The following is a 25,277-nucleotide window of genomic DNA, read 5'->3' as shown; positions in this document are numbered from 1 at the left end:
AACAACAACATCATTGGAAGTGTAAGCCAATATGGGTAAAGGTCAACCTATTCAGTACTATATCCCTGGTTCATCAGCTTTGATATTGAGTGGAGAATGTTTTCACCACCATATAGCCATAATAACCAAAGAATGAAGTTATACAAAAATTCTACATTTCGTAATACCAGTGTGCCATATGTGGTGACTTGTACAAGTCACCTGTCCAAAATAAATTCACAAGTTATAATTTTGTGATCCTAGATGCAACTGTTCATAAAAAAAGTTATTTGGCACACTGCGCTTCCCGTAGCCAGACGTTTTGGCCAACTATTTTTTATTATTAAACCAAGATAGACCACAGAACAAGAAAGGAGGTGGGCAGAGCCAAGCATTCTAGTATACATCTGCATATTTCCGTTAGGGAACAACTACTCTGTGTGCGTGTGTACAATAACTAAATTTACCTTTGCACTCCTTCTAAAAAATTTTTTTTTTACAACTTTTGCAAAGGATAAAGTTTACAAAACATAGTCCATACGGTTCATAGCATATTCTAGTTTTGGGAACAGAAAACTGTATTGAGATCCAATGTTTAATTGATGAGAACATTTGCAAAATGTGGGCCAAAATCCATCTCTTTACATCTTCTCCCACTGCCTACCAGTAGGCTTCCTCTCACTACCATATTTGGTAGTGAGTAAAAACGCCAACCGGATGCTTCACATTTATACATCCAGTGAAATATCTGTCTCATTCTTCTGTCTGTGTTTTGGGGGGTGGGAAAGAACGCAAAGAGGTCAGGAGGAGGAGAAACCACGTGTGATTGCCATGGTTCAGCGTTGACTGTCCTTCCTCTGTAGACTTGTTTTTGTAAGATCGTACCCTCTGCATGTAGCTGGCTAGCCCGTTAGCTAAATAAGGAGCATTTAACAGATTCACATAGCAATTTTGAACAACGGATTTTTGTTGCCACCTTTGACTAACTAGCTTCCAAATAATGGTGAGCAAGACAGATGACATCCCGGCGTCAGTACCCAACTGTAATGTTAACACAGTTGATCTTGTAGGAGAGACGCCAGACCGCAAAGAGACTACAAAGGCACCACACAAGGACCCTTGTGGTAAGCAACTAGCTAACGTTACGTAGTTATCAAGTTTGATAGAGAATATCCAGCGAAATGTTAAAGCTGTACCAAGCTGAATAACTAGTAACTAACGTTAACTAGCCTAGCAGCGGCATCGGTTGTAAACTATGAAAGTGTGCACATAGTAATGTTAGCTAGCTAACTGCACAGATGCAGAGTTCATTCAAAGTAACTTAGTCATCTCATCTGTCACTGAGTTGATTAGTCTGCTAACTAGCTGGAAATGCAGCAATGGGCCTCAGCATTCGAAACAGTTTTCTATAACCAAGATGAGTTAATTCTCAATTCAACAATGACAGCTAGCTACACCAGCCATTTTAAGCTTGTTTGAGCTGTTGAACTAGCTACCGTTAGTAGTTGTTTTGGCTAAACTAACGTTAGCATGTCGCTAAGTGGTTAGCTCTGGCTATATCACGAGGGTTTGGCTAACAATCAAATAACTCAAGTATTTATATAATGAGAATATTGTAGCCAGGTGAGATGTTCGGCTAGCTAGTTAGCTCATTAGCTGTATGACAAACAAGGACAACCCTTGTTGTGTAGCTGACTTGATGTAGCTAGTTAAAGTTAGCTAGCATAGAAATAGTTAGTTAGCCATGCTTGGCTAGCTAGTAGCAACGCAGGCAGCGGCGATGCTGGCTTGTTTAAGAAAAATGGTTGATATAAATGTGATTATAGAAATAGTCATGAGTGTCTTAACAGTGTAGTGCGAGCACCTTACGCACATGGGACCACAGCTGTTCTGTACCTGCATGCAAGAACGAATGGACTGAAGGTCACCTTCAGTGGAACTGCACATTTAGAGAACAGAGGGTTCTAATCGATGTGAAATAATTTCACACGCCGTTTTTATATTAATAGAAACGTATTTGTTTCACTTAGTCCATCAAATGCATGCTATTGTTGTGACCAGATCACCAATGTCTCCGTTAGTTGGCGTGATACCTCCTCGGCCTCACTCCTGTTCAGAACCAGAGGTTGGCTGTTCCTCGTCCGGGAAGCGGAAGCTGGCCCTTTGACAATAGTAATGGTGCATGCACCGTGAGAGAAGGTTGTACTTGATACATTCTGAGTCATAAAGCCGGTAAGTGTCGTTTAAACAAACCGATATTCATTGTATGCCACCGATCGCTCGCATCATTTAAAGTATTGATGGTCGAGACAGTCACATGACGTACTACTGGTATAGGTTTGGTGAATGTATGGCCACTGTTGAAATTACACAACCGTAGGCAGCTTTCACGACAATGCCACAGCTTTCAGTGTCACATTTGACAGGACCTTGAGTTGCATGCATAGACGCCTGTGTTGGCACGACTATAACTTTACACACACTATAGTTAGTTCAGCTGTCACACTTTGGATAGGTCTCATCATTGTCACAATTATTGAGCGACCACTGTACTTGCATCTGTACAGATTGTTTCATTGATAGTAGGGACTCATTTTGTCACAGCCATCGACTGACATGTGTAATAACATATAATTTGTATCAGAATACAACTCTTTATTCCAGGTATTTGTAGGTATGTTATGTTTAATCAATTATTTGCATTTGTTTATGCAGATAATTATTTTGAGACAAACAACACATTTATGTACCAATCAGTATTTGTTGGACGAAGAAGCATCTTTTTAATTGGCTAGCCTACACCTAGACTAGAGCCTTCCTTGTGCAGCACATCTGCCATCATGCTTTCTTCAAGTGAATATAAGTTCATATTGATGTACAAAGTGTTTGTTCATCATAGAGCTTTTGTCTGTTGGCAACGTTTGTCAGCTATTAAGATTAATTCACAACTCCATAGGTAAGAAATTATCATTACCAACAAAATCATTATTTACCCCTAAACCACTTTCCTGTTCTTATCAACACTTCAAGATACTATCACCTCCTTGATCATCTTTCTAATGCAACTCACCTCTCATTTAAGAGAAGCCTGCTGGACTGGATAAATGCCTTAGGCTTAATTAGAGCCTGTTGGATAACTACCAAGACACTGAGCTGTGTATCCTGCAGTACTGACAGTATTGTGACAGCCTGCACATGGCAGACTGATGGGGGTTGAGAGGGTATGTTAGTGATTGTAACCAAAGAGGCTTAAATGCTCCTCAAGTGTCAAGAGGTGATCTTTATAGTCTTCATGTCACTGTCCAGACTCTCCACACCCTCCCTTCTAGCCCCATGTCATCTCTTGTAACGTTTTACTAACCTCAGGCCTTCGTAATCACAACAAAGAGAGGTATACTACAAAGCAGGATCAAATGAGTTAGCCAGCTAACTTTGATAAGCAACCCAAAATGACTTGATTTGCTTGTTCATGAAAACATTTTTTTTTTTGACCATGCCCATTTCAAGATTATCTTTCTCAAAAATATAAAGTTATATCAGAATATTTAGGAAGGTTAGCTGGCTAAATCCTTGATCCTGCTTTGTAGTACACCCCTCAGGTCTGAGGTCACATAACAACCCATTCTAAAACACATCAACATGCTTCGGACAGAGGAGTCATTTGACTGGTTATGAGACCTCCCTGCAAAGATGTATGCATGACTCTTCAGGAAAGCTTTTCCCTCCCTGCTCTCTATCAATGTATCAAAATAAGGTTTGCCATCTTGTGGTGTAATAAATCTATGTTGGGCTTTGTTAAAAAAAAAAAAAAAGCCTTGCTCCCCCAAATGTTCTCTGTTGGATTTCTTGTTGCCCTGAGCCCATGGTCTGTAGGTCAGCCATGTCAAGTGGATGGCGAATTAATTCATCTTTAGTCGAAGCAAGAAACGCGGTCAGTCTGTGGTAAACCTTGAGCAGAGATATAACAGCTTACAACAGACAGGGCAGCTTGGAGACTAGTGGCTTGCTCTCTGGATTAGTTGGCCTAGTGGTCTTTCGCAATTTTGATTGAACAAGAACGTTAGTAGTGATCACGACATTCACACCTCGTGGAAATTATTAAATGATTGTTGATCTCTTGTAGCCCACTCCTTTCTATTATTTGCCTGATTAATCTCTTTCGTCCACGCTATCAGGGACCTAACTCTGTGTTTTGTCCAACTGGTTTAACTGAATGCTGGTCAAACTGGAGGTCTTCTGCCCCTCCCCTCTCCCCACACCTCTCAATGATTTACATGTTAAGGAGGGTTTGAGCTGCTTTCTTGTATAATAATCAAAAAATGTCTTCCATTTCTTCTGGTTAAGGTTGGTCTTGTGGTTGTCACACTCTTTAAGATAAATATCTCTTATTGAAATGGGCAAAGCCTAGGCCAGAATATGTATGACAGAAGTACGGCAGTTTGCAGATTTTGCTTTCCCTTCCTTCCATATCTTCATGCCCTAATAGACTGCAGCTCTGAAGGGTTTGGCTCCTTGGCAAAATGTTGTAGTGATAATGGTAATTTGTTGCTGCCCTCTTCCTCTTCATATGTGAATTGTGACCAACAACATGAATCTCTCCTGTCTACACTACACACAGTGACATGAAGGCTCAACCTCAACAAGTTTAGTTTGGCTAAAAGTTGAGTAATGCAGAAGGTTGCGTAATATTGGACCCCATTCCCTACCCTATCACCTCACCCCCCGTGCTCTGTTCTGCTGCTGTAGGGCCAAGTGGGTCTGTTTTGCAATTATTAGGCTACATGATTGCTTCAGCGTTCATAATGCTGTATAGCACTTTGTACTCTTGGTACTGGCTCTCTTGTACTCTTGCCTTCTCAGTGCAGATTGGATATCATTGGCAGCCAGCATTCATATACACTTATTTGCAGGTGTTTCCATTACCTTCTCAATTCTACGTGAGAAACTAAAACTGTTTACATTTTCATTAAATTACAAGTTACAAAAACAGTCAAACTGAGCTGAAAACTGAATCTTGAATAAAGCAGAGGGCCTTGAATGACCGAAAGGATTCCCACTGTGTGTTTGTGACCACTCTAAGAAAATGCAATAGCTGGGGCATTGATGGGAGAATGAATGGAGCGATGAAGAGTGACTTGGATCAGGCCAGAAGTAGGACCCCCAAGGGGAGAGACCGAGTAACTGGTGTAACCTTATCAAATCTGTCTGCTTCTACAACAAGGTAGGAGGAGCAGTCACTGGAGACACAGGTCACTGAACCTGTTCCTAAAAAAAACAGTTGATCCCTTCACCTCCCTTCTGACCTACAGAAACATTATCCCTTGGCTCCTATTGTATGTTCAAGTCTATTCTCCTTGCTCTTCTTTAGAAGTCTGTCTTCTCTCGTAACGTTGACCAGTTATTGGCCAAGGCTGTTGTGTTTGGTATTCAGAGCGTGACAAGTCTCTTTCTTTCTCGCTCCCTCATTCCCTCCCCCCCTCTATTTCTATCCCCCTCTCTATATTTTTTTCTAAATTTCTCTCGCCTGCTCTCTCTTTTACTGTAGATTTCCCCCTACCGCCACGCCAGCTGTTTACCCTCCCCCAACCACCCCCTCAACGTGTTAACCCTGACACTGCGTTACCCTTGACGTTGAACAAGGGCACGCTGGTTGCAGTTGTCTGGGAGAGAAAACAGCCCTTCCACACTGCAGGCCCCACTAGCTGATATTTATGTATGTAGCCTTTCCTCTTGGCAACCCAACCCACACCATTCAAATGAGTTTGACAATATTATTTTGGCTACTTTTTTATGATAAAAAAAATGTTTAACAGCAGCACCTTCTTGCCCTTTGTGCTGTTGTCTGTGCCCAATAATGTTTGTACCATGTTGTCCTGCTGCCATGTGGTGTTGCTACCATGTTGTGTTGCTGCCTTGCTATGTTGTCCTATATTTTATCTTTTTATTTTTAATCCCAGCCCCGTCCCCGGAGGAGGCCTTTTGGTAGGCCGTCATTGTAAATAAGAATTTGTTCTTAACTGACTTGCCTAGTTAAATATAAAAATAAAACTGGTAAATAGGAAACACCACTGTTAAAGCTAGAGGCATTTTCCACAGTTACAATTTTTTTATTTTTTATTTTATTTAACCTTTATTTAACCAGGTAGGCAAATTGAGAACACGTTCTCATTTGCCTTGTGCCAGTGAGGCCCCTAAGGAGGTTGAGATGGAGAGGAGATGGATACATACACAAGGATGAGGGGAGGAGTTGTGTGGTTGGCTCTACTTTCCTTTCAGACTTTATAGTAAAGTTCCTTGTTGTGGACCTTGGGAGTCTGGTGCCCTATGTGGAGAAGGCCAAAGGCACCAGGCAAACCACTAGCTTTTGTGTTCTGTACAATAATCCGAGTGATGGTTGAGATAAGCAGACCATGGTAATCTGTATACCTCTGCCCCACATGGCAAAAGCTGGAGATCTTGTTTTCTGTGCTAATTGGATCCTATTGTTCTCCTTGGATCCTGTAAGTCACCAACTTGGCACTGTAGACAATGCCCTTCCGGAGTAATCTAATCTGGCAACATGCACTACTTTGTTTGCTAACTGTAGGCTTATTATCCTTATTAATTTGGATATGTGTCACTCTGCCATGGCAACGCCTTCTCTACCCGTCTGTCCAATCAGATAACAAGCTATGTTGAACGTCTCTCCTTCTGTTCAATCACAGGGCACAGTGTAGACACAGCGGTGATGAATGGGGGTGGGGCCCACAATCTTTCGGAGGAGGAGTCCAAGCAGGATGGGGCTGGTGACACAGACGGTGGGGAGGATTCTAACGAACAGGAAGTGATTGTGATTCAGGATACAGGTTTCACTGTGAAGATCCAAGCACCCGGGACGGAGCTTTTTGACCTCCAGGTACAGTACATACTTATACAGCCCAACTGCCGGTCCCAATTTGCTCACTACCCCTTGACCCGCCTAATCCTTTGACGTCTACAGATCTGTAAGGTGTAAGTAATATAGTGGAAGCTCCACCAGCACACTGTTTATACATATCCAGAGGCTTCAGATCTGCCAACATTGAAGGGTTAGGGACAAGGTGTACAAATAGGGACCAAATTGTGACTAGCTGTACAACCATACACTGTCAGTCTCTATTGCTATAAGACGTTAAACCTGCCCGCTCCCGCAGGTTTCACCCCAGGAGATGGTGCAGGAGATCCACCAGGTGTTGATGGACCGTGAGGACACCTGCCATCGTACCTGTTTCTCCCTGCAGCTGGACAGCAACGTGCTGGATAACTTTGCTGAGCTCAAATCCATCGAAGGCCTGCAGGAGGGCTCCCTGCTCAAAGTAGTGGAAGGTAGGACTTGGTGTTTTGGGTATGTTCTAAAGTCAACCCCTAGTCCTAGACTTTATTGATCTTAAAGCCTAAGGATTGTTTAGGTGTAAGATCTACTCCTAGTTCCCTTCCTAGAGTGTCTCCTCGACTGTAGACCAGGCCTGGGCAACTCCAGTCCTCAGGGGCCTGGTTGGTGTCACAATTTCCCCCATCCCTAGCAAACACACCTGATTTTAAACTAATTGCATTTTTAACTTCTCTGCGCTACGGATCCCTTAAGCGGGATCATTTTCCTAAACAACCGCTGAATTGCAGGGCGCAAAATATTACTAAAAATATTTATAATCATGCAATCACAAGTGAAATATACCAAAACACAGCTTAGCTTGTTGTTAATCCACCTATCGTGTCAGATTTTGAAAATATGCTTTGCAGCGAAAGCAATCCAAGCTTTTGTGAGTGTATCAATCAATGCTACAACAGCTAGCCCCAAATTAGCATGGTCACGAAAGTCAGAAAAGCAATAAAATGAATCGCTTACCTTAGATAATCTTCGGATGTTTGCACTCACGAGACTCCCAGTTACACAATAAATGTTATTTTTGTTCGATAAATATTACTTTAATAACAAAAAAACACCATTTGGGTTGCGCGTTATGTTCAGAAAACCACAGCCTCGTTCCGTTTGATGAAAATTCCAAAAAGTATCCGTAATGTTCGTAGAAACATGTCAAATGTTTTTTATAATCAATCCTCAGGTTGTTTTTAACAAACATAATCGATAATATTTCAACCGGACCGTAACCTATTCAATAAGAGAGAAAAAGAAAATGGAGCGCTACCCCTCTCGCACGCAAGAACTAATCAGAGGACACCTGACTACTTTTGAAAAATCTCGCTCATTTTTCAAAATAAAAGCCTGAAACTATATCTAAAGCCTGGTCACAGCCTGAGGAAGCCATTGGAAAAGGAATCTGGTTGATACCCCTTTAAATGGAAGAAAGACGGGCCAGGAAACACAGATAAAAAAACAAAAAATAATAACTTCCGGGTTAGATTTTCTCAGGTTTTCGCCTGCAGAATCAGTTTTGTTATACTCACAGACAATATTTTGACAGTTTTGGAAACTTTGGAGTGGTTTCTATCTTAATCTCTAAATTATATGCATATTCTACGATCTGGACCTGAGCAATAGTCCGTTTACCTTGGGAACGTTATTTAAATTAAAAAAATCTGACCCCTAGCGTCAAGAGGTTAACTGAAGATCATGATCAGTTGATTATTGGAGTCAGGTGTGTTAGCTGGGGCAAAAGTGTGACACCAATCAGGCCCCTGAGGACGGAAGTTGCCCAGGCCTGCTGTAGACTGTCCCTAGATTGCCTCAATAATAATGAAATGGCTATCCTCTCTGTCTCTCTCCAGAGCCCTACACAGTGCGCGAGGCCCGTATCCACGTGCGTCACATCAGAGACCTGCTGAAAGGCCTGGACCCGTCGGATGCCTATAACGGAGTGGACTGCAACTCCCTCTCCTTCCTCAGCGTCTTCACCGATGGGGACCTGGGAGGTGTGTGTGTTTGCGTACCCATTTGTTTATTTGCTCGTGCGTTTGGGTGGGTCTGTCAGTGAGAATTGGGGTGAGTGATATTTCAGTCGGTATTCTGAGGTATCCAGCCACCTTTGTACTACATATTAATGTGTATGTGTCCTCGGCAGCAGGCTATAAAACATCTTTGGTCAAGATGCGACAGTCTGACCTGTGACCTTATCGTCTCCTCTGCAGACAGTGGTAAGCGGAAGAAGAAGGGCAGTGAGCTGGAGCAGATAGACTGTACCCCTCCAGAACACATCCTGCCTGGCAGTAAAGAGCGCCCCCTGCTGCCTCTCCAGCCACAGAACAAGGACTGGAAGGTAATAATGATGGTAATTATGATGATTTTAGCAAACACTTTTATCCAAAGAGACGTACTGTTTGTAGTGACACATATTTCATATTTGTGGCCCATGCAGGAATCAAAACCCACACACCTGGTGTTGTCAGCAAGCTAATCATGATCATTCTAATGCCTTTTCATTTACAAAGATTAATGTTTATCTCTGACATTGTCTGACAGTTCAAAAAATGTCACATTCTTCAAGGAGTTTGTCCATTTGTAGTTACTGGTTTCTGCTTCAACCTTTGATCTGCTTGTAGGAGCCATTTATTTTTTCATAGCTGACAATGATTTGCCAGACTTACTCAAGCCTGGCACTAGTACACTTTTTCTAGAATAAGTAAACATGGTTGTAGAATAAAGGGTAAGATTAGTTAAAAGTGAAGTGTGCACTGACTGAAACCAGCATACATCAGCTGGCTGGGTCATATTATATCCTTACCACCATAAAGTGCAGATGAAGTAATCAGTCTATGGACCTTTTCCAATATCCACAAGTCATAAGTCACATTCCAATGTCCATATCTGATTCCGCCTCTCTCTGTAGCCCATGCAGTGCCTGAAGGTCCTGACTATGAGTGGCTGGAACCCCCCTCCTGGCAACAGGAAGATGCATGGTGATCTCATGTACCTGTATATGGTGACTGTTGAGGAGAGACACATCAGTATCACCGCCTCTACACGTGGCTTCTACCTCAACCAGTGAGTCTGGCTTGCCTTATCTCCCATTAGAATTACCGCATACTGTTTTCATGCTACTGAGCCAAGCCAAGCTGTATTGTGTTGGGATTATTACGCATCCACCAGTTGCTGGAACTGTACTGGAAAGTGTGAAAGGAAACTATCAGAGCAAGCATGGTTAGGTTTGGTGAAAAAGTTAACTGTCCAAGGGCGAAAGTTGACCATAATGAGCGATGACCATGGTGTTGTGTTCCAGGTCGACCACCTACACCTTCAACCCTAAGCCAGCCAACCCCAGCTTCCTCAGCCACTCGTTGGTGGAGCTGCTGAGCCAGATAAGCCCTGCCTTCAAAAAGAACTTCACTGCCCTGCAGAAGAAAAGGTAAGTGGTCTACACTATCCACAATGCACTGTGCTTTTTATTAGTTCTGTGTAATGGGGGGAAAACATACTGATAAGCATACAATTATTAGTAATTATATCAGAATTTTACACTACAGTTCAAAGGTTTGGGGTCACTTAGAAATGTCCTTGTTTTTGAAAGAAAAGCAAAAGAAAATTACATAAAATTGATCAGAAATACAGTGTAGACATTGTTAATGTTGTAAATGACTATTGTAGCTGGAAACGGCAGATTTTTAATGGAATATCTACATTATCAGCAACCATCTCCTGTGTTCCAATGGCATGTTGTGTTAGCTAATCCAAGTTTATAATTTTAAAAGGCTAATTGATCATTAGAAAACCCTTTTGCGATTGTTAGCACACCTGAAAACTGTTGTGCTAATTAAAGAAGCAATAAAACGGGCCTTTAGACTAGTTGAGTATCTGGGGCATCAGCATTTGTGTGTTTGATTACAGGCTCAAAAGGGCCAGAAACAAAGAACTTTCTTCTGAAACTCGTCAGTCTATTCTTGTTCTGAGAAATGAAGGCTATTCCATGTGAGAAATTTCCAAGAAACTGAAGATCTCGTACTACTCCGTTCACAGAACAGCGCAAACTGGCTCTAACCAGAATAGAACGAGGAGTGGGAGGCCCCGGTGCACAACTGAGCAAGAGGACAAGTACATTAGTGTCTAGTTTGAGAAAGACGCCTCACAAGTCCTCAACTGGCAGCTTCATTAAATAGTACCCGCAAAACACCAATCTCAACAGTGAAGAGGTGACTCCAGGATGCTGGCCTTCCAGGCAGAGTTGCAAAGAAAAAGGCATATCTCAGACTGGCCAATAAAAAGAAAAGATTAAGATGGGCAAAAGAACAGACACTGGACAGAGGAAGATTGGGGGAAAAAGTGTTATGGATAGACGAATCTAAGTTGAGTTGTTCAGATCACAAAGAAGAACATTTGTGAGATGCAGAAAAAAATGAAAAGAGTGCTTGACGCCATCTGTCAAGCATGGTGGAGGCAATGTGATGGTCTCGGGGTGCTTTGATGGTGGAAAGTGGAAGATTTGTACATGGTAAAAGGGATCTTGAAGGAGGAAGGCTATCACTCCATTTTGCAACACCATGCCCTGTGGACGGCGCTTAATTGGAGCCAATTTCCTCCTACAACACGACAATGACACAAAGCACAGCTCCAAACTATTTAGGGAAGAAGCAATCAGCTGGTATTCTCTCTATATAATGGAGTGGCCAGCACAGTCACCGGATCTCAACCCTATTGAGCTGTTGTGGGAGCAGCTTGACTGTATGGTATGCAAGCAGTGCCCATCAAGCCAATCCAACTTGTGGGAGGTGCTTCAGGAACTTGGGGTGAAATCTTTTCAGATTACCTCAACAAATTAACAACTAGAATGCCAAAGGTGTGCAAGGCTGTAATTGCTGCAAATTGAAGAACAGTTATTATTTCAATTAAAAATCATTATTTATAACCTTGTCAACGTCTTGACTATATTTCCTATTCATTTTGCAACTAATTTCATGTATGTTTTCATGGAAAACAAAGACATTTCTATTTGACCCCAAACTTTTGAACGGTAGTGTGTGTGTATATTCTTTTTCAGAGCTAACAATATTAGACAGGTTGTTTTTCTTGATATCTGGGGAATACTCCCACTGTGACTCATGGCTAATTTGGTTTCTGATTGGCTGCAGGGTTCAGCGGCATCCGTTTGAGAGGATAGCCACACCCTTCCAGGTGTACAGTTGGACCGCCCCCCAGGTGGACCACACCATGGACTGTGTCAGAGCTGAGGACGCTTACACCTCCCGTCTGGGCTACGAGGAACACATACCTGGACAGGTACACACACCTCCCGTCTGGGCTACGAGGAACACATACCAGGACAGGTACACACACCTCGCCCCTAGGCTACGAGAAACACATACCTGGACAGGTACACACACCTTGCGCCTAGGCTACGAGGAACACATACCTGGACAGGTACACACAACTCGCGCCTAGGCTACGAGGAACGCATACATGGACAGGTACATACACCTCGACCCTAGGCTACGAAGAACGCATACATGGACAGGTACACACACCTCGTGCCTAGGCTACGAGGAACACATACCTGGACAGGTACACACACACACCTATAATACTCTGTTTTGGTTTTGTGTAACATTGCGTCTCTGTTATTTATTCAGACACGAGACTGGAATGAGGAGCTGCAGACGACCAGAGAGCTGGCCCGGAAGAACCTGCCTGATCGCCTGCTGAGAGAGAGGGCCATCTTCAAGGTGAGCCAGCCTACAGCAGTAGTTGAAGCTCAACTGCTTTCCCGTGTTCTGTCTCCTGCACTCTGGCCCGCTTATTTGCTTTCGCTAGTGAGCTTCGGTCATCGATTCTCCTCTTGAAACACCCTCCTTTCAGCTCTGTTTATCTGTTTCCGTCTATATCCTGTAGTGTGCAGACTATTACGCTGCCTTCCATCCTCTGCATCCTTACACGTTCACTCTCTAACCCTCCTCTCTCCAGGTCCACAGTGACTTTGCGGCTGCTGCCACTCGCGGTTCCATGGCGGTGATCGACGGCAACGTGATGGCCATCAATCCTGGCGAGGAGACACGTATGCAGATGTTCATCTGGAACAACATCTTCTTTTCCCTGGGCTTCGACGTCCGTGACCACTACCGCGAGCTGGGCGGGGACGCTGCAGCGCACGCTGCTCCCACCAACGACCTCAACGGTGTCCGGGCTTACGGGGCCGTAGACGTGGAGGGGCTGTACACCCTGGGGACAGTGGTGGTGGACTATCGGGGTTACCGTGTCACGGCCCAGTCGATCATCCCTGGAATTCTGGAGAGAGAGCAGGAGCAGAGCGTTATCTACGGGTCTATCGACTTTGGGAAGACAGTGGTGTCTCATGGGAAGTACCTGGAGCTTCTGGAGAGGACCAGTCGACCACTCAAGGTGAGGATATCATGATGATGATGCCAGTTTCATGCTTTATTTTTAAGTCTGCTAATTGTTTGGGATTGACTTTATTTGTCACTACAAAGTAAGCAAACTTCAATATCTTTTGTTGAACTGTTTTTCTGTCACTGCACCGGCCTACAGACATTCAACGTTTATCACTGCCATGCCACAAACCTGCCATATTGTGGTTATCACATTCTCTCTGTCATAATGACTGACTCTCCCACCCCCAGGTCCAGAGACACAATGTACTGAATGAGAATGATGAGTCCATGGAGCTGTGTTCCTCTGTTGAGTGTAAGGGCATAATCGGCAACGATGGACGCCACTACATCTTGGACCTTCTGAGGACATTCCCCCCTGACCTGAACTTCCTGCCTGTGGAAGGGGAGGAGCTTTCCCCTGAGAGTGTGAGACAGGGTTTCCCACGCCAGCACCGCCACCGTCTGGCCTGCCTCCGACAGGAGCTCATTGAGGCCTTCGTTGAGCACAGGTACCGTAGAGCGCTTTAGGGAGGCGTCTTAATTGTGTGTGTGCCGTGGGAATAGCATGGAGACAATACTTTTCACATTTACATACCTGTGTTTTGGTGGTTACTTATGTTCTTCCTTGGTGGTTTGTGTGCTTTAGATAGGGTACTGGTTATGTCCCTCAAGATGGTCATCAGATGTTCTTTTTAGTGTATGATTGGGTCTGTGCAGATTTGAATGCTCACGTAACTGACTATGTCCTACCCCCTCAGGGATAATAAAGATTCTGTACTATACTCCTCAGATACCTCCTATTCATGAAGATGGCAGCGCTCCAGCTTATGCAGCAGAAAGCCAACAAGGAGCGCAAGCTGGCCACTCTGACAGAGAATAGCAGCCCCGGGGCAGCCGTTCCAACCCTGCCCTCCACAGAGACCCCCGATGCCTCGGCCGAGTCCTCAGAAACTTCCACAGAAACCCTCACTGACGCCAACTCAGACGCTGTCCAGACGGAGACCACCTCCACCTCTGATGCCCCTCAGGCAGCAGCAACAGAAGCCACCGCCACAGAAGCAGCCCCCAAGGCAGAGCCAATGACAGAAACAGACAGTTCAGCTACAACAACCACTAATGCCTCCCAGGCAACCCCTATAGAGGATAATGTGGTTCCCACTGTGACCACCAATGGGCCGTTGGTGCCCTTTGCCAAAGCAATTCAGAACGGGGAGTGCGAGAGCCCTCTGGAGGGTAAGGCTGAGGATATTATCCCGGGCTTAGCCCAGGCGAAAGAGCTGGCTGAGTCCTTAGCCGCGGAAGACGGATCCGGTATCGGTACGTCCAAACTGTTGCAGGGTAAAGAGAGGCTGGGGAAACCCAGTCGGTGGAGAAATGCATTTAAAGAAGAGGGCTCTTTTAATTTCACCATAGACATGCATTTAGAATGGTGTGTGTATGTGTGGTTTTTCATCTGTATGTTGCCATCTTCATGAAGAGGAGATATCTAAGAAGGCTTCTTAATGCTGGTGTCTTAGTTGCATCTCTCCACCTGGCTAGTTGTCCCTGTCCAGTTGTTAGCCTCCTAAGGGAGCATGGACCCCAGTAAAATCACTAGCAGTGTGGCATATAGCAATCCTATAACCACAGATCTCTCCATTTTGATTTCTCATTAGCTGGTGTGACAATCAAAGGGTTTGTGACTCAGAAAGAAGGAAAGAACCCTGGTTGTGTGTGATCATTGCATGTGTGTGGGATGGTTGTAGTTGGTCTCTGGCCCTACTGCCTGCTTGATAATAGCTCTAATGACGAGGTGGTTTGTGGTTATTTAACTAAGATCTGCAACAGTGGTGGTTTTCAACTCAAATTGACTTGCATGTCAATTTGAGGAAAGATGATAGTAGTGATTTTTGGGGAACTTAAACCATATAATTTTGATTTGTTGCCCAGGAAAGTTGTTATATTGATATTCATTCAACTTCTCTCTTCCTCCCCTGATCTCTCCAACCCCACACTGACCTGTTTCCATCAAGACCCTAAAAGCCGAGAGGTGATCCTCAATGCCTGCAAGGCCGTGGGTTCCATCAGCAACACCTCCTTCGACATCCGCTTCAACCCAGACATCTTCTCTCCAGGTAGGAACTGTCACTTTATGGTGGTGGATGATGGGAAACGTAGTGCTTTTAGGAGAGGTTTGGTGTGGCAGCTGGCTCTGCTGAACAAAACTAATTGTTTGGTATCAATTGCTGTTACCTCCAAAGCACTTCACAGGAATTGCCTTATTTTCACATTCAATGAAACTAAAGCGTAATAAAAGACTATTGCATGCTATGCTGCCCCCCCCCCCCCCCCCCCCCAAAAACAATGCTGATGTCTCTCCCCCAGGAGTGCGTTTCCCTGAGGTCAGTGCGGATGACATTCAGAAACAGAAGCAGCTGTTGAAGGATGCTGGAGCCTTCCTGGTGTCCTGTCAGATCCCGTCTCTGGTAAGTTTCAGGGCAGCAACATCGTACCAAGCACAAGCAGTCATTACCTTCACTATATTACAACATAAACTCAGCAAAAAAATAAACGCTCTCTCACTGTCAACTGTGTTTATTTTCAGCAAACTTAACATGTGTAAATATTTGTATGAACATAACAAGATTTAACAACTGAGACATAAACTGAACAAGTTCGACAGACATGTGACTAACATAAATGGAATAATGTGTCCCTGAACAAAGGGGGAGTCAACATCAAAAGTAACAGTTAGTATCTGGTGTGGCCACCAGCTGCATTTAGTACTGCAGTGCATCTCCTCCTTATGGACTGCACCAGATTTGCCAGTTCTTACTGTGAGATGTTACCCCACTCTTCCACCAAGGCACCTGCAAGTCCCCGGACATTTCTGGGGGGAATGGTCCTCACCCTCCGATCCAACAGTGGGATTGACATCCGGGCTCTTCGCTGGCTATGGCAGAACACTGACATTCCTGTCTTGCAGGAAATCACGCACAGAACGAGCAGTATGGCTGGTGTCATTGTCATGCTGGAGGGTAATGTCAGGATGAGCCTGCAGGAAGGGTACCACATGAGGGAGGAGGATGTCTTCCCTGTAACGCACAGCGTTGAGATTGCCTGCAATGACAACAAGCTCAGTCCGATGATGCTGTGACGCACTGCCCCAGACCATGACGGACCCTCCACCTCCAAATCGATCCCTTGCTCCAGAGTACAGGCCTCGGTGTAACGCTCATTCCTTCGACGTTAAACGCAAATCCGACCATCAGTTAAACCGCGACTCGTCAGTGAAGAGCACTTTTTGCCAGTCCTGTCTGGTCCAACGACGGTGGGTTTGTGTCCATAGGCGACATTGTTGCCGGTGATGTCTGGTGGGAACCTGCCTTACAACAGGACTACAAGCCCTCAGTCCAGCCTCTCTCTGCCTATTGTAGACAGTCTGAGCACTGATGGAGGGATTGTGCGTTCCTGGTGTAACTCGGGCAGTTGTTGCCATCCTGTACCTGTCCCGCAGATGTGATGTACTGATCCTGTGCAGGTGTTGTTTCACGTGGTCTGCCACTGCGAGGACGATCAGCTGTCCTTCCTGTCTCCCTGTAGCGCTGTCTCGGCGTCTCACAGTATGGACATTGCAATTTTTTGCCCTGGACACATCTGCAGTCCTCATGCCTCCTTGCAGCATGCCTAAGGCACGTTCACGGAGATGAGCAGGGACCCTGGGCATCATTCTTTTGGGGTTTTTCAGAGTCCGTAGAAAGGCCTCTTTAGTGTCGTAAGTTTTCATAACTGTGACCTTAAATGCCTACCGTCTGTAAGCGTCTTAATTACCGTTCCACAGGTGCATGTTCATTGAACAAGCATGGGAAACAGTGTTTAAACCCTTTACAATGAAGATCTGTGAAATTATTTGGATTTTTATGAATTATCTTTGAAAGACAGGGTCCTGAAAAAGGGACGTTTCTTTTTTTTTTTTGCTGAGTTTATTTGCTTACATCACTGTATCACTAGCCTTTGTTTGTCTAGCTATTTGTGGGTGTTGTGGGTTGGTGTGTTTGTTTTGGTTATTTGTATTTTGTGGTGGGGGTGTGGTCATTTTTAATTTCTTACATTGTATGCGGGAATTTATTGAATTTTTATTTTACTTAACTTTTTTCACTCCAGGTAAAGGACTGTCTGGACCACAGTGCTCTGCCCATGGATGGAGCCACGCTGACCGAGGCGCTGCACCAGAGGGGCATCAACGTGCGTTACCTAGGCAACGTGCTGGCGTTCGTGGACAAGACCCCAGCCAAGGCACAGCTGGAGCACTTCTATGTAAGCCTGACCTCTATACGATCTTGAGGACTGACTGAGGAGAATTATAATGAAGGGCAAGGATATCATTATGCTAATAATGCTAACCTTCTATACTGTTCTGTTTCTACTGCAGACATTGCAGGACAGAGTGCAGGACAATACATAATCTGCAGTCAGCTTGTTTCCTTTTTCTTAAACCGTTTTGTATGTGTTCTGTAGAGAATAGGTATCAGTGAGTTAATCACCAGATGTGCGAAACATATCTTCAAGACATACCTCCAGGTGAGTGCTATTTTTCGAGCACAGATCTTTGATCTTTTGCACCACGGAATTGTCACCCCTACTTGCTTATCATAGAATGTATTTGTCTCCCTTTGAAATTGATTAAATATGAGAACAATAGACTATGTACTCCGTCTCCCAGGGTGTTGAGTTGTCGGCCCTCTCCGCCGCTGTCAGCCACTTCCTCAACTGCTTCCTGTCCTCCTTCGATGCCGTGGCACACCTGCCTGCCGACGAGCTCGTGTCGCGCCGCAAGAACCGTAAGCGCCGTAACCGCGTCCCGGGGGGAGGGGACAACACTGCGTGGGCCAGCCTGACACCCAGCGAGCTGTGGAAGAACATCGTCTCTGAGGCCCAGAGCTACTACCACTTCACCCTGCACTGGTGGGTGGGAATTAGGATTGATGTTGGCACAATAGTAGGCTTGACGTTAGCACATTATGCTAACAAGCTACCACTTCAGCCTGCACTGGGTGAGTGTGCTCGGGTTAAAGTTGGTGTATGTTTTCTAAAAACATGCATCTTTCTACAGCGAGAATGCCGACCAGGTAGTGGAGAAATACGGCCTTCAGAAGATCACCCTGCTCAGAGAAATCTCCATCAAAGCTGGCATTCAGGTAACTGCCATCAATCCTTATTTCGATTAGGTGCAATGTTCAACATATTGTATACATCTGTCCAATACCTTCAGATTTACAGAAATGCCTAGGGAGTAGGGGCAAGGGGTCAAATTGTAATTCAAAATGTATTTTAACCCTCTCCCTTCTAACACGCTTCCTGTGTCTTCTGCGTTTCTAGATCCTGATAAAGGAGTATAACTTTGACAGTCGCCACAAGCCTGCCTTCACAGAGGAGGACATCCTTAACATCTTCCCTGTGGTGAAGCACGTCAACCCCAAGGCCTCCGATGCCTTCCACTTCTTCCAGAGTGGACAGGCCAAGGTCCAGCAAGGTCAGGCTAGCATGAGGCTACTAGACCTCAATCAGCATGCAGCACTACTCACACTTATAATGCAACTCACATGCATGCACACACACACAACAGGTCCAGCGAGGTGAGGTGGGTACCAGTCCTGCTAGGCGGAGTCAGCATGGTTCCTCCTAGGGCTAGAGACAGATATGTAAATTAAACTCTACTCACACATGCAACACACACAGGAAAGTTGAGGAGAAATGTTTCCTTCCTCCCCATACAAACCATGCAGATATTCATGCAACTTACATTCAGTGTCCTCTCTGAACCCATTCACATTGCTTTCTGTTGCGCTGTACAACGATTGTGGAAGCCTGACTTGTCAACAAGGTCTCTGTGTGCAGGTTACCTGAAGGAGGGCTGTGAGTTGATCAACGAGGCTCTGAACCTGTTCAACAACGTGTACGGGGCCATGCACGTAGAGATCTGTGCCTGCCTGCGTCTGCTGGCTCGCCTCAACTACATCATGGGAGACCACCACGAGGTGTGCTGCTTTCGACATTTTACACACATTTTGATATTCCTCTGACACATGATGACAAATGGCCACAGCAATACCAGTGACACAGTCCTGACTGTGGTCTTCTCTGTCCACAGGCTCTCAGTAACCAACAGAAGGCTGTCTTGATGAGTGAGAGAGTACTGGGCGTCGAGCACCCCAACACTATCCAGGAATATGTACGTACCCAGGAAAATTTCTGTTTTTTGAAGACAGGTTGTTTTTCAATCCATGTTTACTGTTTCTAAATGCGTCTGGTTGCTTTCTCTCCCCAGATGCACTTGGCTCTGTACTGCTTTGCCAACGGTCAGCTGTCCACTGCCCTGAAGCTGCTGTACCGTGCTCGCTACCTCATGCTGATGGTGTGTGGGGAGGACCACCCCGAAATGGCGCTTCTAGATGTGAGTGGGCCACAGTATTTCATTTATTTTCTTTTGATTGAAACCATCCTGTGGGTGTATATGTCACCATGTTAGCTCTGAAGTTATGTACCATTTTTGTGTAACTCTTTGAGGTGTGTTTGTGACCTTTATTAAATCAGTTCTCCTTACACTTGTTCTCCCTGTCATCCTGGGTCTCCTCCTGTAGAGTAACATTGGCCTGGTGCTGCACGGAGTAATGGAGTACGACCTGTCTCTGAGGTTCCTGGAGAACGCCTTGGCCATCAACTCCAAATACCATGGACCCCGCTCCCTCAAAGTAGCCCTCAGGTAACTTGAGTGACTCAACATCAATTTCGGTATTATAACTGATTTGCTGTTCTATACTGTAGTTTGTATTATCTTCAGTTGATTTAATGCTAATCAAATGTTCTTCTGCAGTCATCATCTGGTTGCAAGGGTTTACGAGAGCAAGGCAGAGTTCCGCTCTGCGCTCCAGCAGGAAAAAGAGGGCTACACCATCTACAAAAACCAGGTTAAAGCTACAGTACACAAAGCTCTACACGTCCTCTCATCAGAAGTGGCTTAAGAACATTTGCTGAAATGAGAATGTGCTAGATTACCAACAACTGATAATAGTTTTTAAGGTCTCTTTCTCACTTTCTTCCCCTCTATCCCCCCTCAGGTGGGAGAGGCCCACGAGAAGACTAAAGAGAGCTCCGAGTACCTGAAGTACCTCACACAGCAGGCTGTGGCTCTGCAGAGAACCATGAACGAGATCTACAAGAACGGCTCCAACGCCAGCATCATGCCACTCAAGGTATGTGGCTTAGGGCCTAGCTATATTTTCATATGGGTTTTTATCTGTAAGACAAAATCAAAGGGCCTTGTATTGTCCCCAGATGATAGCATACCTGCGTCTGTAGATTATGCTTTCAAATGTATTGTGGGTGTTAGATTCCTAGTACAGTGTGTAATTTTGTTGTGTTCCACCACTTTTTCCAGTTCACAGCTCCCAGTATGGCCAGTGTTCTAGAGCAGCTCAATATCATCAACGGCATCATCTTTATACCCCTCAGGTAAAGTGAAGTAGCACCTTATTTTTACAGTTTGAGTTGAAAATAGAAACCTGTCAGGACCCATTACTGACCCCTGTGGAATTCCATCTCTTAAAAATATAAATGTGTCAGCGCTCAACATTAACTCCTGTGGTATCCTAACCCATTTACTCTGCAGCCAAAAGGACTTGGAGAACCTGAAGGCGGAAGTCCAGCGGCGGCAGCAGCTTCAGGAGTCAGGGAAGAGCATGGAGGATCTCACTGTGGATAGTCCACTAGAGCTGGAGGACAAAATACCCATGGACGTTAACGTTGATTAACGTCAAACCCTCCACACCACACTACTTTCTGCAAGGGAGAGGACGTGATGCAACTGCCATCTTCTTGAATGAGCATGGGGACCCGAGAACTGAGCTGTCTAAAAATCAACAATGATAACAAAAGGGGTGAGGGGCAGACAAAGAGAAACATCTATGTATAGAGTTTATAAGAGGAACTTCAAGGAGTAACAGAGCAGGAGTTACAGTATATACAGGTGTAGGAGAATACAGAATCCATGTTAACATGTTCAGTCTGAAAGCCTATGGCCTCGAGAGCTTTGGTAAAGAAGCAGAACGAATGTAAACTTGATATCTGCTACTGTGTAAGTGTGTGAGAAGGCGATCAAGGACGACCATGACATTGTATTACCAGAGCCTTATCCACTGTTCATCCCACTCCACATCAACCAACTGTTCCCCCTACCCAAGGACCATTTTTTACACCTCAAACTCCTGAAAAAGCCACTGAGGCAACTACAACTTCCAATTTCACCATGGCCCCACGTTGCCTCGAAAATAACATCTGACACCCTGTCCCAAAACTCAGGGGATTTTTTTTTTTTTTTTACTGTATGCTAGGTGAGATTAAAGTCACTAAATTTGAGAGATTTCTATGTTTTGGGCCACAAAATGTAAACTCCCTTCTCTTGCTTAGTCTTGTTAAACCTCCCCACCAATCACCCATTTACTCTTTCGTGTCCCCTATGGTCAGTCAAAATGTATTTGTATTTCATGGTTTTATCATGAGTTGCTGCTGTGTCCGTTGGTTCTATCGCAGCAAAACAGACAGTGACGCATGTATGCTCTCAATCAATCTTTTGATTGTTACACCTTTTTTTGTGTACAATTTTCTTTTTGTAAAAGCAAAATGGAAACGAGGGAGACGCCATTTTTAGGTCTGTCATTTATCCATTAATTTAAAGGTAGAGTCAGCGATATGATGTAGGTGTACAAAGTAAACGGCGTAGTGGGTCAATTTCCGCAACAACTAGGAGCGTTGAAGCACAAGGCTAAACTCACCCACTGTTTTAGTCCCGTACCTACCACACTCGAACAGTTTGAAGCGAACCCATGCGCTGATACTGTGGGAGCAAAGTCAAGCGCCTCGCTCATTGCATTATCTGCGGTGTTGCTCGTGGCAACATCATTTCACTGAGTCTACCTTTAAGCCATGTCTGTTTTTATAGAAAATATGAGTGGAAAAGATGTATAAATAAATCCGTCTATGGGGTTTAGACAGGTATTTGATCAATGTTGATGGAAATACAGATATGAAACATACAACTATGGCTTGAGCAGTAGACCTATATAGGTCTCTTATGTTAGATGTGTCCAGTCTTCTATTTTTCCACTTTGAAAGTATATGTGTATGTATGTTTTTGTTTCTGTGTTTGTAGTCCGAGAGAAGGAATAAGATATGGCCATGATGAATTTGACACTTGCAGCTTCGTAGTATAATGACTAGGTTGGGTAAGACACAACTTTCCAAATGTTTTATATGCAATGGCTGTGTTTACACAGGAAGCCAAATTCAGATATTTTGTCCAATTATTGGCAAAAGGTCTGATTGGTCTAAAGAACAATTAGTGGCAAAAAGATGAGAATTGGGCTGCCCGTGTAAACGAAGCCATGGTAAAACCATGGGACGGCTAATGCAAACTTCCATTCTCATGTAACATTCTTGGCCAGCAATGTTGTAAATCTGCTCATATGAAGTGGGTATATGAGAAACTCCCTATCACTCGATAGACTAAACCATGGCCATAGACTTGTTAATTGTTTGTCTGTTTCAAAATAGTAAACTGTTATGTTTCCATTGTTTGGTAAACCCATTCAACAAGTTGACAGTAAATCGGGCCACAGCAGGCGATGTATAAACAAAGTTTCCTCGTCAGTATTGAGTCCACTTTCCAGTGCTGTCTGTCTGAATGCATACACACACAGCAACACCAAAAGTGCGTTGAGAAGGGCTTCTTCAATATACCAAAGAAGACGACTGATCGAGGTGTGTGTTTTGTGTGCGCTTGTGTACGACCCTCCCTTGCAAATGTCTTTCTAAAAATTGTTGCGGTGTCTAAATGTATGTGATTAAAGCAATAGAAATGATGCTGGAACTGATCCTTTTGTAGTGCTGCACTTGTGTGGCTGCACAAACTGCTGTCATTGTAAGTGAAAGGCTGTTGCCAAGAGAGGGAACAGTTACTGTAAGAATTTCTTGATTATTATGCCCCTAAAAAGCTGGGACAATAGAATTTTGTGTGATTTGTGCCTATTTATACTTTTCAAAACGTTTTAACATGTTTTTCTGGTTTCTTTTAATTTTTGCTCATGTTTTTCATAGGGATATCATTGGTTTCCTTTTTGAAATATGTATATCTGCATTTCCTTCTCAGGTTCAACTTCCTCCATGAATGTCAGTCCTGTCTTGCATTACACTTAGTGGCCATGGGGTGGTGCTCTAGAGTACTTAAAAAACAAATGAGAAGGATTTATTCGTGTGAAATAATTTTGTTCCATACGGATGTTCACAAGCATATCTCAATGCTAGTGTGTAACTATTCCATATGCTTCTCATTCACTGGACGTTGAGGAAAGAAAAAAAGTATTTGATGAAATTGTGACGATATGAACCCGAAAAATTTCAAAGACTACTGCTTGATGAACATTGAACTTGTAGAACCTTTACAAAAGACTGCTGTATGAGATTTTGGCCATTTCTGATAGAATAAACTCATTTAGAGTGATCAAAAATACTTTTGTCTGCCTCGAGACATCATTTTTTTTTTACCATGGATCATAATCATGCTACTTCTATTTAATCACAAAGGCACTAATTATTGTTGGAGTTCAGCTGCAATTCTGTTCTAATTGCGTCATAATATACCTCTTGATGCATTCAAGTAATTGCGTGAGAAACTGATTTGACTGTTCTTTAGATGTTCAACATTTGGAGACATTCAGAATTTAAAGGACTTACATCCATACAAACCAAGGGGTTTACATAAGATGAAGCAATATGTAATTTCAATGCTCTGGAAATGAAAATATTTAATATTGACAAAATTATACTATGTCTTCAGCTTTGATAAAATAAACTGGAGGTCTGTCACTCCCTACTGAATTAATCTAATTTTAAAGCTCTTCAAATGACTCCCAGCACTTAACCGATGTCGCACATATGATACTGCTATTCTGTACATTTACACATCCATTTCGTGTTCTTCCCAATTTGATACAAAAATGTGTATTTTCTAAGATAGCACACAAGGAACCACCAATCGAGCTGTCTATTTACTACGTAGAAAAATAGAAGGCTCTGACCATCTACATTTCATAGATGCACTGACACTGAGCGGGCTTGTCTCTACCCTCTCGTCTAGTGGGGAGAAAAATAGGTCATATGGGGCAAAGACAGTGCAAATATGGTCCCTATCACCTCAGTGTAGCTGGCTGTCTAACTCAACGAGGGTTGGTCAGTTTGAGGTTTCATTCTTCTGTTTTCTCTCTTACCTTGAACTGATGAAATTTCTTCTGCACATTTCTAGTGTTAAAGTCTACGTCCCTGGCTGTGTGGTACCTGTCTGTTGCTCTTTACAAAATAACAATCTAATTATTTTTGGTCTTGAGTATGCTTTTGTATTAAAATTAATAAAGAAAACTAGCAAATAACACTTGGCTTGGATTTTTAATAACTACTCATTTACATTTTAGATTGAGATGATGTGATCTGCCGTAATCAAACTTTTCTGAAATGTTTGAAATGATTCCAAGCTATCTGACTTATTTATTTAACCTTTATTAAACTTGGGAAGTCAGTTAAGAACAAAATCTTATTTACAATGATGACCTACCCCAGCCAAACCCTAACCTGGACGACACTGGGCCAATTGTGCGCTGTCCTATGTCCCCAATCACGGCCGGTTGTGATACAGCCTGGAATCGAAATAGTGACGCATCTACCACTGAGATGTAGTGCCTTAGACCGCTGTGCCATTCTTGGACATGCAATTAGATGCAGTCATATCATTATCATGCATTTCAATTGTAACGACTGGTTGCTTATCTCTGCTAGCCTACAGGGTACCTGTCACACAAATGTTACAGTAGTAATTCATAGACCTATGGCACGTCATCAAGAGGGATCAAATTCTGATAACATTCTGGAATCTGAGTATCCACTATAAACAGGCGTCAATGACACCATTGACAGAGGCTGAC

At 43.9% G+C, this 25,277-nt stretch overlaps 1 protein-coding gene across 6 annotated transcripts; it reads left to right on the top strand.

Annotated features, from left to right (window-relative positions):
* Positions 1-741: 741 nt before the first annotated feature.
* On the top strand, positions 742-24,728 carry LOC129832055 (clustered mitochondria protein homolog). 6 transcript variants are annotated; one of them, XM_055895793.1, is made up of 29 exons: positions 1,014-1,103; positions 2,061-2,211; positions 5,525-5,692; positions 6,684-6,874; positions 7,152-7,323; positions 8,725-8,868; positions 9,085-9,224; positions 9,783-9,937; positions 10,173-10,298; positions 12,016-12,163; positions 12,514-12,606; positions 12,845-13,279; positions 13,519-13,778; positions 14,060-14,586; positions 15,282-15,383; positions 15,634-15,734; positions 17,413-17,565; positions 17,767-17,829; positions 17,972-18,213; positions 18,362-18,446; positions 18,628-18,781; positions 19,147-19,286; positions 19,400-19,480; positions 19,577-19,702; positions 19,890-20,011; positions 20,123-20,216; positions 20,367-20,501; positions 20,687-20,760; positions 20,918-24,728. In XM_055895793.1, exons 4-29 carry the CDS (start codon positions 6,707-6,709, stop codon positions 21,057-21,059), a joined length of 4,182 nt encoding a protein of 1,393 aa, XP_055751768.1. In that variant the 5' UTR covers positions 1,014-1,103; positions 2,061-2,211; positions 5,525-5,692; positions 6,684-6,706; the 3' UTR covers positions 21,060-24,728. The 6 variants fall into 6 exon arrangements, with proteins under 6 accessions (XP_055751766.1, XP_055751767.1, XP_055751765.1 ...); XM_055895795.1 differs by lacking the exon at positions 2,061-2,211; XM_055895796.1 differs by lacking the exon at positions 5,525-5,692.
* The last annotated feature ends 549 nt before the right edge of the window (positions 24,729-25,277 follow it).

This window comes from Salvelinus fontinalis, chromosome 33, assembly GCF_029448725.1.
Source record: "Salvelinus fontinalis isolate EN_2023a chromosome 33, ASM2944872v1, whole genome shotgun sequence".
NCBI classification, from domain to species: Eukaryota; Metazoa; Chordata; class Actinopteri; order Salmoniformes; family Salmonidae; genus Salvelinus; species Salvelinus fontinalis.
The sequence above is the reverse complement of the archived record's forward strand: the minus strand, read 5'-3'. Positions and strand labels throughout refer to the sequence as shown.